At 41.1% G+C, this 12306-nt stretch overlaps 1 protein-coding gene across 2 annotated transcripts in view; it reads right to left on the reverse strand.

Annotated features, from left to right (window-relative positions):
- GPC5 (glypican 5) overlaps nt 1-12306 on the reverse strand; it is a 935733-nt gene that overhangs the window by 381130 nt on the left and 542297 nt on the right. The window contains exon 8 of one of the 2 annotated variants that reach the window (XM_075918825.2): nt 6078-8338. The exons of the other annotated variant lie outside the window; for it this stretch is intronic. Coding sequence (XP_075774940.2) covers nt 8337-8338 — 2 coding nt within the window. The 3' untranslated portion in view covers nt 6078-8336. Of the gene's footprint in view, nt 1-6077; nt 8339-12306 lie in introns of those variants that run through there. 2 annotated transcript variants of the gene reach the window in all.

Below are 12306 nucleotides of genomic sequence, written 5' to 3' on the forward strand. Positions count from 1 at the left end.
TCAGCATAACAGGGGATAACTATGAAAACTGTATTAATAGAAGCCACATTTTTTAGACTCTTGCCCAGGTAATCTTCAGGGAGAAGAGGGATCTGGAGCATAGAACAAAGACTTGAAAGGTACAGATTAGATCAGGAAAAAAAGAAAGAAAGAAAAAAGACCTGGGTATCCTTTTGACAACTCAGGGAAGAGAAGGAGAAATTGGAGAAAGATAAGAAAAGATTAAGTGTTTGGAAGAAGGTTCAGCCCATGAGGGAAGCACTCCCACTAGGGTTGAAAGACCTCTTTGCAGTGTCCATCTCACAGGAAAATCGGGGCTATCCCATGGTAAAAATACTGTAGTGGTGTTGGCAGGGGAAGGGTTAGTGTAGAACATCAGTCACAATGGAGAGGAATAGTTTCTGATGGCCACTCCAGGCCCCGTGGCAGCTGCCTCAACCATCCTATGGATGAGCTCCATAAGGCTCAAGACAGCCAACAAGATTACCTGGGAGGCCTAGCAGCAGGGATAAGGCTCCCCCTTACTCACCATGGCAGGGGTAACTTGGCAGCCTGCTTCCCTTCCCACTCTATCTCCCAGTGCAACACGCTCTACTTCACCACAGCTGCTGTGAAAGAATTGTGTTGCCTGCATATTGGTCAAGCATTGAATAAAATATCTGGTAGGCGGACAAAGTATTCAACTCCAGTCACCATAGCTCTCTGAAAGTACTTCTGGAGGGCCAAGTATCAGTTAGACAGGTAAGCAATGAATTCAGAAATGGACTCTGGTATTGCAGGGAGAAAATGTAGAGGCAGAACATCTAAAAGAGCCAAAGGAATGAGTGGCAGGATTCTGCGTACATGAAATGCCCTGTGAATGTGAAATTAGCTCAGCTAGCACTCAACAACCAATTTTTAAAGAATTAAATGCTAACAAGGTTAGCAAGGAGAAAGATATATGGTATATGGATAAAAGTAGCCGAGGGCTGAAGGAGGGACGATTTAGCAGCAGTGAAGTTAAAGGACTGAGTGATTGTAAATACTTTGCAGTATAACTGTGGGAATAAGTCAACTCAGTGTGCAGAACTAACAGCAGTTATCAGTGTACTGATGGAAGAAAAAGGATCTAGCTCTAAGATCACCATCATCTTTTATTTGAATTGGGTGTTCCAGGCTGTGCTGATTCTGGTCTGGTGGGCTTAGAATATATGTGGATGGAGGAGAAACAAAGTTCTGTATTATGTAGCTAATGCTGGATGACATGGTAAAAATCTAAGCACACAGAAAAATCTGTCAGTAAAAGGAAATTAGGCAGCAGATTTGGCAGCCAAAGATGTCATGGTAACCTGTCTGCCCTTGCCATGGGAAACTGCTGTAGACCATGCAATTCTCTTAGAATACTACACATATTAATCCTACTTATAATATCTGTGTCCCCTAATGAATATGCAAACATGCAACTAAAATGTTACTGGTCCACCAAAAGTTTGTCAATGGGTTTGCTAATCTGCAGTATATAAAAGGTTGAGAACCACTGCACTATGGAAGTATGATGAGTGCACAAGGGAGAGGCTGGGCCAACACAGCACTCCTGCTTCATGCTTACTTGGGGAACTGTCATGGCTCCTTCCCTACTCTAGCACGATAAATACAGAAGTGGGGGCCAGCAAAAGTATCCCAAAACCTTATCTACTAGGCTTTGGTATAAAACTTCCACCTAAAATCTTAACAACCTAGATTTTGGGATTAAAAACACCACCGCCATCACCTAAATATTAATAAAGCAACAAGGGAGAGACTACTTGGGAAATCTCATCCCTAAAGTACAAACCAGGACACAAAAATTAACCAATACCAGGTTAATAAAAAGGAAAGAGAAAGAATTGTTATTATCAGCACAATATTCCTGTTGCAAGCATAATGACTAGATGGAACAGTAACAAAATAATATACTCATGGAGAGAAATTTACAATATGCCAGGAACTTAGTTACAAAGGAGAGCAAAACTCATTTTTTAATGCACAGACCAAATCACATTTCTCAAACCATTAAAAAATAACCTAATGGATTTATCTAAACTTTATCCTACTTACAGACTGTGAAGAGTATTTTCTTAGAGGGAGACATCTTGTCCCCTTCAATAGCTAGAGAGAAACTGCCCCAGAGACAAAGGAAGGAAAAAACCCAAAAATTCCTTTGTCCCAGTTTGAAATTCCTACCTACATTTCTATTGGCTGCCTGGGGTCCAGGAAGGCAATAGTGTAGGGGTCTGGCCACAAGATTGGCCAGAGAGTCCTTTGAACATGATTTTCCCCTTCATCCTTATAGGCTTAAAAAAAAAGTTGCACTGAACAGTGTCTTCTTTGTTTTGTCTTCTCACTATCTGAATAAAAATACTTTCAAAAATCACATCATTTATAATCTCTAACATATTAATTCAAAAAAATATATAATATAAAAAATACTAATGAACAGATAACAGAGATTACAAAGAATGTGACCATGAAAGTATTTTTACAGAGCAAGTGAGAAGCCCAAATAAAGAAGACACTGTTCAGTGCAGTTATTTTTTAAGCTGCAAGAATGAAGGGGAAAAAACATGTTCAAAGGACAATGTTTGCTCTGGCCAGACCCCCTACCACTATTGCCTTCCCGAACCCCTATTAATTCTTACATATTCCAACATTTACTCCGCAGAATAGACTTTGATCTATGTTGTCTGCCTTGTGCATTAACAGCCTGCACTACAAGGGAATTTGGAGTTGGGTGTGAAAACAGAAACCCAGATTCCCTGGCAAGGAACTTTTTTTTTAATCTGTCCCCAAGCAGGGAGGTTAGTGTTATACCTGAGGTTTGCCAAATAGTCTTAGCAGGTCCCATAAGAGCTTCACGAACTAGAATGATGATCCTTATAGATGCTGAAGTGTGCAAAATATCTAGGAGTTTATAGTGAGACTCTTGAGTATCTTTTAAGGGAATCTGAAGTATGACTGCAATTTGCTACATCAGTTCTTAAACTTGCTTGAAGTCATTCAACATAGGTGGCAGAGGCATCCTACTATCATCAGGTTATGAGGAGGAAATATTAAGAAGAGGAGCCATCTCCTTATCTGCCTTGCTTCCTGTGCCCTCTGGCACAAGCAATGGTACAAAAGGTGGGACCGACTCCGCTCTCTCCTGTGATGTGACAGCTCTAGTGTAAAATGCTGATGATAGAATTCTCACAGTCCCAACAAGGCAACTGAGAGGTGCCAAATGGTATCTATCTGTGTTACTGTGAGAAGGATGTCAATTGATGTCTAACTTCCTGAATTAAATCCTGTATTACAGCTGCCAAGCAGGGAGAGAAATATGTCTAGAACAGAATCCTACACCGATATTTGAAAGTCCACAGACCCCAAAGGAAGGGACAGCTGTTCGTTTTGCAAAGTAGATGAGGGAAAGTATGGTACTGAAGATGATGGAAGAATCTTGATGCTGACAACCCCCTCCCACCTACCCATACACACACATATATCAACAGAGAAGACTATGGCTCTGAAGATATTAGCAGATCTTTTGAGGTAAGCAAGAAACTGTGGAGGATGGCTGCAGTATCACCACAACTAGTACCAAACGTTTGGCATGGGAATGACTTAACTCCAAATCCATCAGCATCACCAGTAACCAAGGAGACTTTGGTACAATTGACTTTCATTCGCTTAGTACAAAGTGCTGTTCAGGGACGGCACAGAACTCTTTTTAAATGTGTTTCTGTACCTTTGGAGACAGGTTCCCAACTCGGTACTGAATCCATGTTGGACAACTGACAGTAAAAGGTAACTACCTACATGCTAATTATACAATGTTAGAGTGAATAAGCACACAGCAGACTGTCATTGTCCAAAGACAGTTGAGAAAGAACTGAGAGCAGCTTTTCTGCACAGCCTCATGTTGCCTCAGCATGGAGCACAAGGTGGTGGGTTGCATGAGAGGGCTGAATGGGCACTGCTCCCAAAAATCAATGATTAAAGGCCAGGCACATCTGAAATGGAGCACCCATTGGGACACTACTCAAAGAAGAATTAAAAATGATCCCTTTATACCAACAAGAAACTTTGTTTTCTGCAGCCACTCTCACATGTTTATATATCAATGACAGCTACTTAAAAGCCATACTGCAGTACTTTCCAAGCAGCAAGAGATTTTACAATCACAATCCAACCCTGTATTTTTCTTCATTATTTTTCTAAGATCATATTTACATTGTACTATGAACTTTCCAGATATTTAAGGAGACACAGTCCTGTCCTAAGACGTTCCCAATTAAAATATATTTTATAATCTTCCCTTTAAAATACTGCAATAAAAATAGCTGCCTAACAGCCACAGAAAAATAAATGGCACAAAACAACATAGAAACAATATTCAGACTGTGAACTAAATCAACAGAAGTTATAGAATACAAAGTTAAAAGGACACAGTCAAGATAAAAGTCAAATATGTAACTAGAATGTCACTTTCTTTGCTAGTAATGTAACATAACATTTTGAAGACTGAGAGAAAAATTACGAATGTAATTTTTACCATTTATGTCAGCAAAGGTCACAATCTCTCTAACGTACAGCCCCAGTTCCTGCCCTTGATGTTATGCATGACAGTGGACCAAAGAAACTCATCTACTGAAGATATGAGAGGTCTAAATCTGACAATGTTGAGCATTTATTGGGTGGTGTTATATAGGTATGCTCACCATTTATGAATAGACCATTGCATATGAATTTTCAAAAAGGGAAATTAAATTATTTAAAAAAAACAAGTTCTTGACTCACATGGCTCACAGTTGCTTCCATTTATGTTTCCTATTGGAAGCAATAAAGAGTGTGTCTTTAGTCTACATGCTTTTATGGACAAGCAAAGAGAACACTGTATCCAAACTCATTAGGGAACAAGTCATGCAACTATTGAATCTTCAGCATCAAGGGTAAGGGATTCACAGAATCAGGGCCTGAACAAAACTGCAATTGTATATTTTGGAGACTGTCCATAACTGGCCAAGAAATGGTTAAAAGAATCTTATATAAGACCACATATCCCAGAAACAAGAAAAACAATCTTTTTTTTTGTATATGAAACGCAGCCTTAAAATAAGAAGCTATTTTATTGAGTACTACAGCCTCTTCCCAACTTACAAAGCGGTTACGGACCAAGCAATTGGTCGTAACTCAGTTTGTTCATAAGTCGGACCCCATAGAGTTACATGTGACTGCGCTGTTCATAAGTGTGGATTGTCTTCGTAACTCGGGGTCCGCCATTTACGACAGCTTCGGTCGTAACTGCAAACAGTCGTAAGTTGACCGTTTGCAACTCGGGGACTGGCTGTACAGGCAGTCCCCTGGTTACGTACAAGATAGGGACTGTAGGTTTGTTCTTAAGTTGAATCTGTATGTAAGTCGGAACTGGTGTCCAGATTCAGCCGCTGCTGAAACTGACCGCCAGTTCTGACTTACATACAGATTCAACTTAAGAACCCCAAGCGTCACCAAGTCAGCTGCTGCTGAAACTGATCAGCGGCTGATTCCAGGAAGCCTGGGGCAGAGCAACTCTGCCTCGGGCTTCCTGTAGTCAGCGCTGGTCAGTTTCAGCAGCGGCTGACTTGGGGATGCCTGGGGCAGAGCAGCTGGGGTGCTGCTGGGTTGCTCCAGTAGCATCGCTCCTCGCTCCTCGGCGCTACTGGACCAACCCAGCAGCACCCCAGCTGCTCTGCCCCAGGCGTCCTGATTCAGCCACTGCTGAAACTGACCAGCAGCGGCTGAATCAGGACCTGGGGCAGAGCAGCTGGGGTACTGCCGGGTTGGGCCAGTAGTGCCCAGAGCGGTGCTGCAGGACCAATCGGCAGTGCCCCAGCTGCTCTGCCCCAGGGTCCACAACAAAAGCCTGGTCAGCTGGGGGGGGGGGGCACACTAGCTGTGTGCCCCTCCCCCAGCAGACCAGGGACACAGGGAGCAGAGCTGCTGCAGCTTCAGTCCCGGTCTCCAGCAGACCAGGGGCACCGGGAGCAGCTTACAAACGGGGCTCTCTCGCCCCGGAGCTCGCAGGTAGCAATCCGCCACCTCGACCTCCTGGGCGAGAAAGCCCCGTTTGTAAGTGCGGATCCGACATAAGTCGGATCCGCGTAAGTCGGGGACTGCCTGTACTTATAATTAAAAGTAGTATCCCTAAGTAGACTCTCTGAATTCCATTATAACAACCAACTATTATGTACCATTCCTCAAATATCACTAGCCAACACATTGGCCAGTGTTCTGTTTCTGGTTATTTGGCAACAATGTGATCTAACCAACTGGTGTCTGCATTTATTCATCCATGTTAGTGTCATTGTGTTCTGTCCTATTGCTACCTCTGATGGAAAAAGCTATTCAACAGACAAGTTTAGCAGAGTAACTTCATGACAGGAAACCTCTAAAGCTCTAAAATATAAAGTATAATTTCCCCTTAATATTGTTGCTATTTTGTCACAATAAAGAGGAAGAATCAGGTGATCTTTGTTCCTTAATGCAAGAAGGGCAGTATGTGACTTCTGTGTTCTGGAATGTCAAACTTTTGGAATGGTATTTTATCAGATAGCATTGTACAATGATGTGCTGTCAGAATTTTAATAAAATTCCCATTCTATCTTTGACGCACAATATATTCCTAAAAATGAAGACATCCATCATACAAAACCCACAATAAGAAAACAGTTCTCCAATTCCATACACTTCTTTCCCCAAATTCAACAATTATACACATTTCTCATCCCAAAATTTATTATTGCTTCCATTCCCGACCTAGTCAATCTACTATACTCCTTTCTTGTAAACACCTCATGAAGGCTATTATTTAGGATGGCAGGTATGATTGTCCTGCAGTCACTGGCTGTGTGATAGTTGGTTGGGTGGAAAATAGTTCTCTTCTAGTAATAGACTGAGTGTTTAGATGCAGACTGGGTTCCTTTTGGTTGATGATATGAGTGGATTTCTCCTGACTGTTGGCAGTTTGCTAAGCCATTATGGGACTGGGTAAAAGGTACTCCCCTAGCAGGCATGAATGGTTGGGATGGTTTCCTTGGCATCATGGCAGAGGCCAGGAGAAAATAAGGCTTACTTTACCTGGTTCTTCTATCCAGAGGCTAATGATGAGCAGGTAGGCTTTAGGAGATAGAGAGTTGGTTGCCAGACTTGAACTCAGTGCATCAGAGCCAGTCTCCAAGCAACCTAATGATTGCAGCTGGCCTGTAGTAGGCTAGCTGATTGGCTATGCCTACTAATTGGTTGGAAGAATCAGTCGACTGGCTCTTAAGCCCAACGGCAGTTCAGCGACTGCTGAAAGCATCCACTTGTCTTGTCTTGTCTTGCACCAGGTAACTCAGTTCTGACTCTTGACTCTGACTCCAGATCTGACATCCACCTTCTTATTCCTGACTATCACCTGATACTCTAGCCACTGGGCAGAACTATTCAAGTCCCAGTCACTGACAAGTATCACTTTCCAGTGATTTACACTGAATTATGTTTTTAAGATACAAGAAAAAAGCTGGAAACTTACTTAGTACTCACCCTCCTCACAAAACAGAACATAACCAGAAAATGAAATCCGTCTCCATGGAACTCCGTTTGATTCTGCTGACATGATCTCCCTTCAGTGCTGATTTTGAGATGAAGTTGCTCCAGCTACTCCCATATGTCAATCTTTATATTTCTCTAAGGAAAAGTCTGATAAAATTTAGGAGGCTCTACACTACAGAAAGTTGATAGTTTTAAATGAATTACTGCAATATAACAGGTGGTCTGATGGTACTGCTGTGAGTGTCAAATCAGGGCGAATTCTTCAGAACCAGGGCTACTTGCAGCCCAAGACTGGGGTCCTTCCCTATAAGGTGCTAAACCAGTCACATAGAGCACTTCAGCTGCCATTCAGGCCAGCAAGAAGTCTCACAAGCAAATCCCCTTAGACACACCAACTTTATCTGTACCACAACCAGCATTGCTCCTTACACAGTGGTTATAAAAACCAATCTCACCAACTCTGAACAGGTTCTCCCGGTCCCAAAGGGTGAGCCACAGTCCCTCAATTTGTACCTCAGACCTTACCCAAAAGAGCATGCTGTGCCAATCCTTTAGAAACTAAAATCTAAAGGTTTATTCATAAAAGAAAGAAAAGGTAGAGAGTGAGATAGTTAAATAACATACATTACATATATCTATTGCCAAGTTCTTGATGCAGGCTCTTAGCAGAGATGTAACAAACTGCCAGCTTGAAAGTCTCTGGTGTACATCCTATGCTAGGTTGGGTCTACAAATCCTTCTTGGCCCTCTGTCCTTGGCAAAGATGCTTCTGGAGAGTAAGGCAAAAGCAATGACAAGATGGAGGCACCTTCAGAATACTTTTATAACCTTGCCCATGTAGAGGGAAAACCCATTCTTCTCCTGTGCGCTGATGTCTCCCAAAATGGGCTGATCACATGACCCACAAACCACTTGATGACTTTTTTAGGCAAGGAACCATGGAATCCCCAGGTGTGTCCTTCTCAGGCAAGGGGCTATTGTTTGCTCCTCAGGTATAAATGGGCAACCCTTTAGAGCCATTGTCCATGCAGTATTGAACAACCCTCCCAGTAGAAAACATTTAAAATATAAATACAAAGCCCATATTCATAACTTTACACACACAGATTGTACGTGAGTAGGCTAGGCAGAGTCAGCATAGCATAAGCTTTTGTTTGACACCTCATGTGGCCCTCTTTGCACTGAATTTTAGGCAAACACACACTATTGGATGTAACAATGACTTGCCTAACTCACATTAAAACCCAATAATGTGACAATTACACAAAAAATGATGCTATTAACTCTGTTATTAGAGTTGTTCACCTCTCCATGTGCATCTTAGCCATCTTGGCTAGTGTTCTGCTTGTTCAGGAAATTTATTATTTGATTTTTAACCCCTACATTCCTACTGATATAACATTTCCAATCCGTTTCAGCTGAGTAACAATGGCTGTTGATTTAGTTTTCTGGTCAATAAAATGTTTCCTGTTGTAATTTACTCAGCTACATAGTCAGTGATTAGAGCTGGGCAGAAAAGGTCATTTTATTCCATGGAGAATTTTGATATTTCAAAAATTGGTTTAGTTCTGATATGGAAGCAAACCTTTTGAAATTCTCTGTGAAAGAGATTAGAGCCCCAGGAATGGAAACTTTGGGGTCCCCAGCTCCAAGGCAGTCAACAAAATGTGCTACTTTAGAGACATAATCCTGGAAAGTCTTGGCTCCTCGATTCCAACAGTGTCTGCCTGCCAAACTGCTTTAGAGCCTAGGTCTCTGAGAAGCTCTGACTGCCATAAAACTAGGGCCTCAAAACCTGGATTGCCCAACTTTCAGAGAGATTTTAAAATCTGCCTAGAAGCCAGGATTATAGTTGGTTGGATGTATTACTGGAAGTTTCATTACATGACAATCTTCAATTAAGCATCAAGCTTTAATTTTTAGATGCTCCAGGACAATCCTGGAGTGTTGGCAACCCTAGGCAAGATACCACTGGCACTCTGTCTGGGTTCCATCATAATACTGTTGAAACAGAAACCATTTCCACAGAAGGCCAACATTCTGATGAAGCGGAAAATTCCAATGAGAAAAAAAAATCCTCACAATTTTTTTTCAGACAGCTCTACTAATGATCTCTTCCTATGTTCCTAAATTGCACTAACTGCTGGTTGTTTATGAGGTTAACATCAAACATTAGAGCAAGAACAACTTCCATGCACTAGTGGCTTAAAGATCAAGTGACTGTATCAGTGCCACTAATATTAAAAGCTAATGGCTATTCATATTTCACTTTTGGACAAAATTATATTTGTTTCCAAGGCTCAGCAAGGAAATATGTCTTACACTAGGAGCTGAGACCAAGTTCTGAGAGGAGAAATTGCAACCTTTTTAGAACACAGAGGGGGAAGAAAGGACTTAAACCCATCTCTTAGGCTACGTCTACACTGCAGAGTTTTTGCGCAAAAACTCATGGAGCATCCACACTACAAGGGCGTTTTTGCACAAGAAGAAGTACAGTAAATGATTAGAAGACAGGGCTTTTTGCGCAAGAATTATTCCTCTTTCTATTAGGAATAAGCCATTTTGCGCAAGAGCTCTTGCGCAAAAAGGCATGTGTAGACGGACAACAGGGGTTTCTTGCGCAAGAAATCCTTATCGGAAAAAGCACAGGTGCTCTGATGGTCAATCTGTTAATAGCAATCAGAGCTTTCTTGCGCAAGAGCGTCTATAGCAGTGTGGACGTTCTCTTGCACGAAAGCACATGGCAGTGTGGATGCGCTCTTACACAATAACTTTTGCAGACGATCTCTTCTACAAAAAATTCTTGCACAAGAAGCCTGCAGTGTAGATGTAACCTTTGAGTAACTATCTAAAACAAGGGTTCTCAAGCTTTTTTTTTCCTGCAGACCTCTTGAAAATTGCAGGGGGTTTGACAGACCACTTAATGCTCTTTCCAAATGTTACTTGTATTGGATAAAAGCATTATACCAAAAAACCTTAATAATAAACAACGTTTTTGTTCTACATGTGAAAGTACACAACTCATATTTTAATATCAGCAGTTTAACCTTTCTAATGTGATGGATGTGCGTGGTTTTGTTAGCAAAATTCAGGGAAGGATAGTGTAATATTTGTCAGCTTTAGCCTCAGGTCAGGTTCAGCAGTCATTCTGCTTCTGTACTTGGACTTGAGGGCAGCAAGTCATGAAAATCCTGTCTCGTACAGGTACATTGTAGCAAATGGCATCAGAAAAAGTACTACTTTGCCTGCAAGTTCTCGGTAGTCTCCAGTTCTTTGAATCCAAAACTCGATTAGGGAATGTCTTTTAAATTCTGACCATAAAGTTTCATCGCAAGAAAGCTCCAGCAAACACTCTTGTGCCTCTTGTGACTCACTGATTTCAATTTTGAAAGGATTACATATTCAGTTGCTTGGTGCAGTGTCTACTTGGAAAGTAATCTTCAAATTGTTGCATCAGAGCAGTAAGATGTTCTTCAATGCCGTTTTTTATTTTTTATCAACAACCAGTTTGTTTTCTGACAGAAAAACGTCCAAATTGGAACATTAGAGGAAACTATTCATGGATCACCTGCATGGAGCTTGTAGACTACGGGTGGTCTGCAGACCAGTTTGAGAATCGCTGGTCTAGAATACATTAATCTTAGCCCCCACTGTGTACTTACAGGGAACTGGCAAGCCTTAGAAATAAAACTACATTAAAGCAATTCCCCCGCATGCATTCTTAAATTCTAAGCTCAGAGTGAAAGCTGACAAACTATAATTGCTAGATATGGAGCACCATTAAAAAAAGTAAGCCATATGGTAAAATGCAGCTTGTTCAGTCTCTTTTCTTCCCTACTTGCTAGTGAGAAGAAGTTATTACATATAGTTTGATAAGCAGGGATTGTAACAGCAGAAAAGGAGATTTCTGCATGGGAAACATACATAAGAAAATGCTGCTAAGCAATGCTAGTTACTAGTATGGAGTTTTCTCACAATACTAGAAGAACGTGGTATATTGTTTTTATAGAAACAGGGCTACACCAGAGGCTAAGTATTGTATATCAAAAAGAGAAAAAAAAACACGGAAACAAATCAAAACCCACTGAAAAATAAACATGGGGGTTTATTTGTTTTTTCCCATAGTTCAATTAATGTATGTTATTCATAGAATGCCAGTTTCATTTCATTGTGTCTTCTGGGTATCATAAGTCTAAAATATGAGGCAGCTGTTTTCTTTGAGGACCTGTCTTAGACAGTAAATCGCCTGCAGGTAATCTACAGGGCAAATGTGTTATTACCCCTAAGAGGCTGAACACATCCATCTGCATTTGTAGAAATACTGCCTCATTTGTCCTTGTGAAGAAAGAGGAAATGTGCTTCTCATTGGAGTTAGAAATTTCCATTCTTGCACCAAGTGTACACCCCATTGTGGACACTGAATAAAGACTGGCATTGTTAAGACTAGGAAATGGAACACGTGGATTCTGCTTTATTAAACTCTTGTGAAATGTGTCTTTATTGGAACACACTGACTATAAATAATGTTAGAGGGTAGAACTCTGACATGTAACTATAATCACAAAATACCTGTGAGGAAAGTGTGCATTAATTATTGCTTTATACAAAACAAAGAGCTTCAGTATATTATTAAACTTTGTTCAGTATATTGTGACAGGGTCAGGTCAGATGGCTAAAGATGAGTATTCAAAGGGATATATGTGTACGCCCGACATTTACCCTAGTTAAACTGACAGG

The sequence above is a fragment of the Pelodiscus sinensis genome, chromosome 1 (genome assembly GCF_052426305.1).
Source record: "Pelodiscus sinensis isolate ZL-2025 chromosome 1, ASM5242630v1, whole genome shotgun sequence".
Classification (NCBI taxonomy): Eukaryota; Metazoa; Chordata; order Testudines; family Trionychidae; genus Pelodiscus; species Pelodiscus sinensis.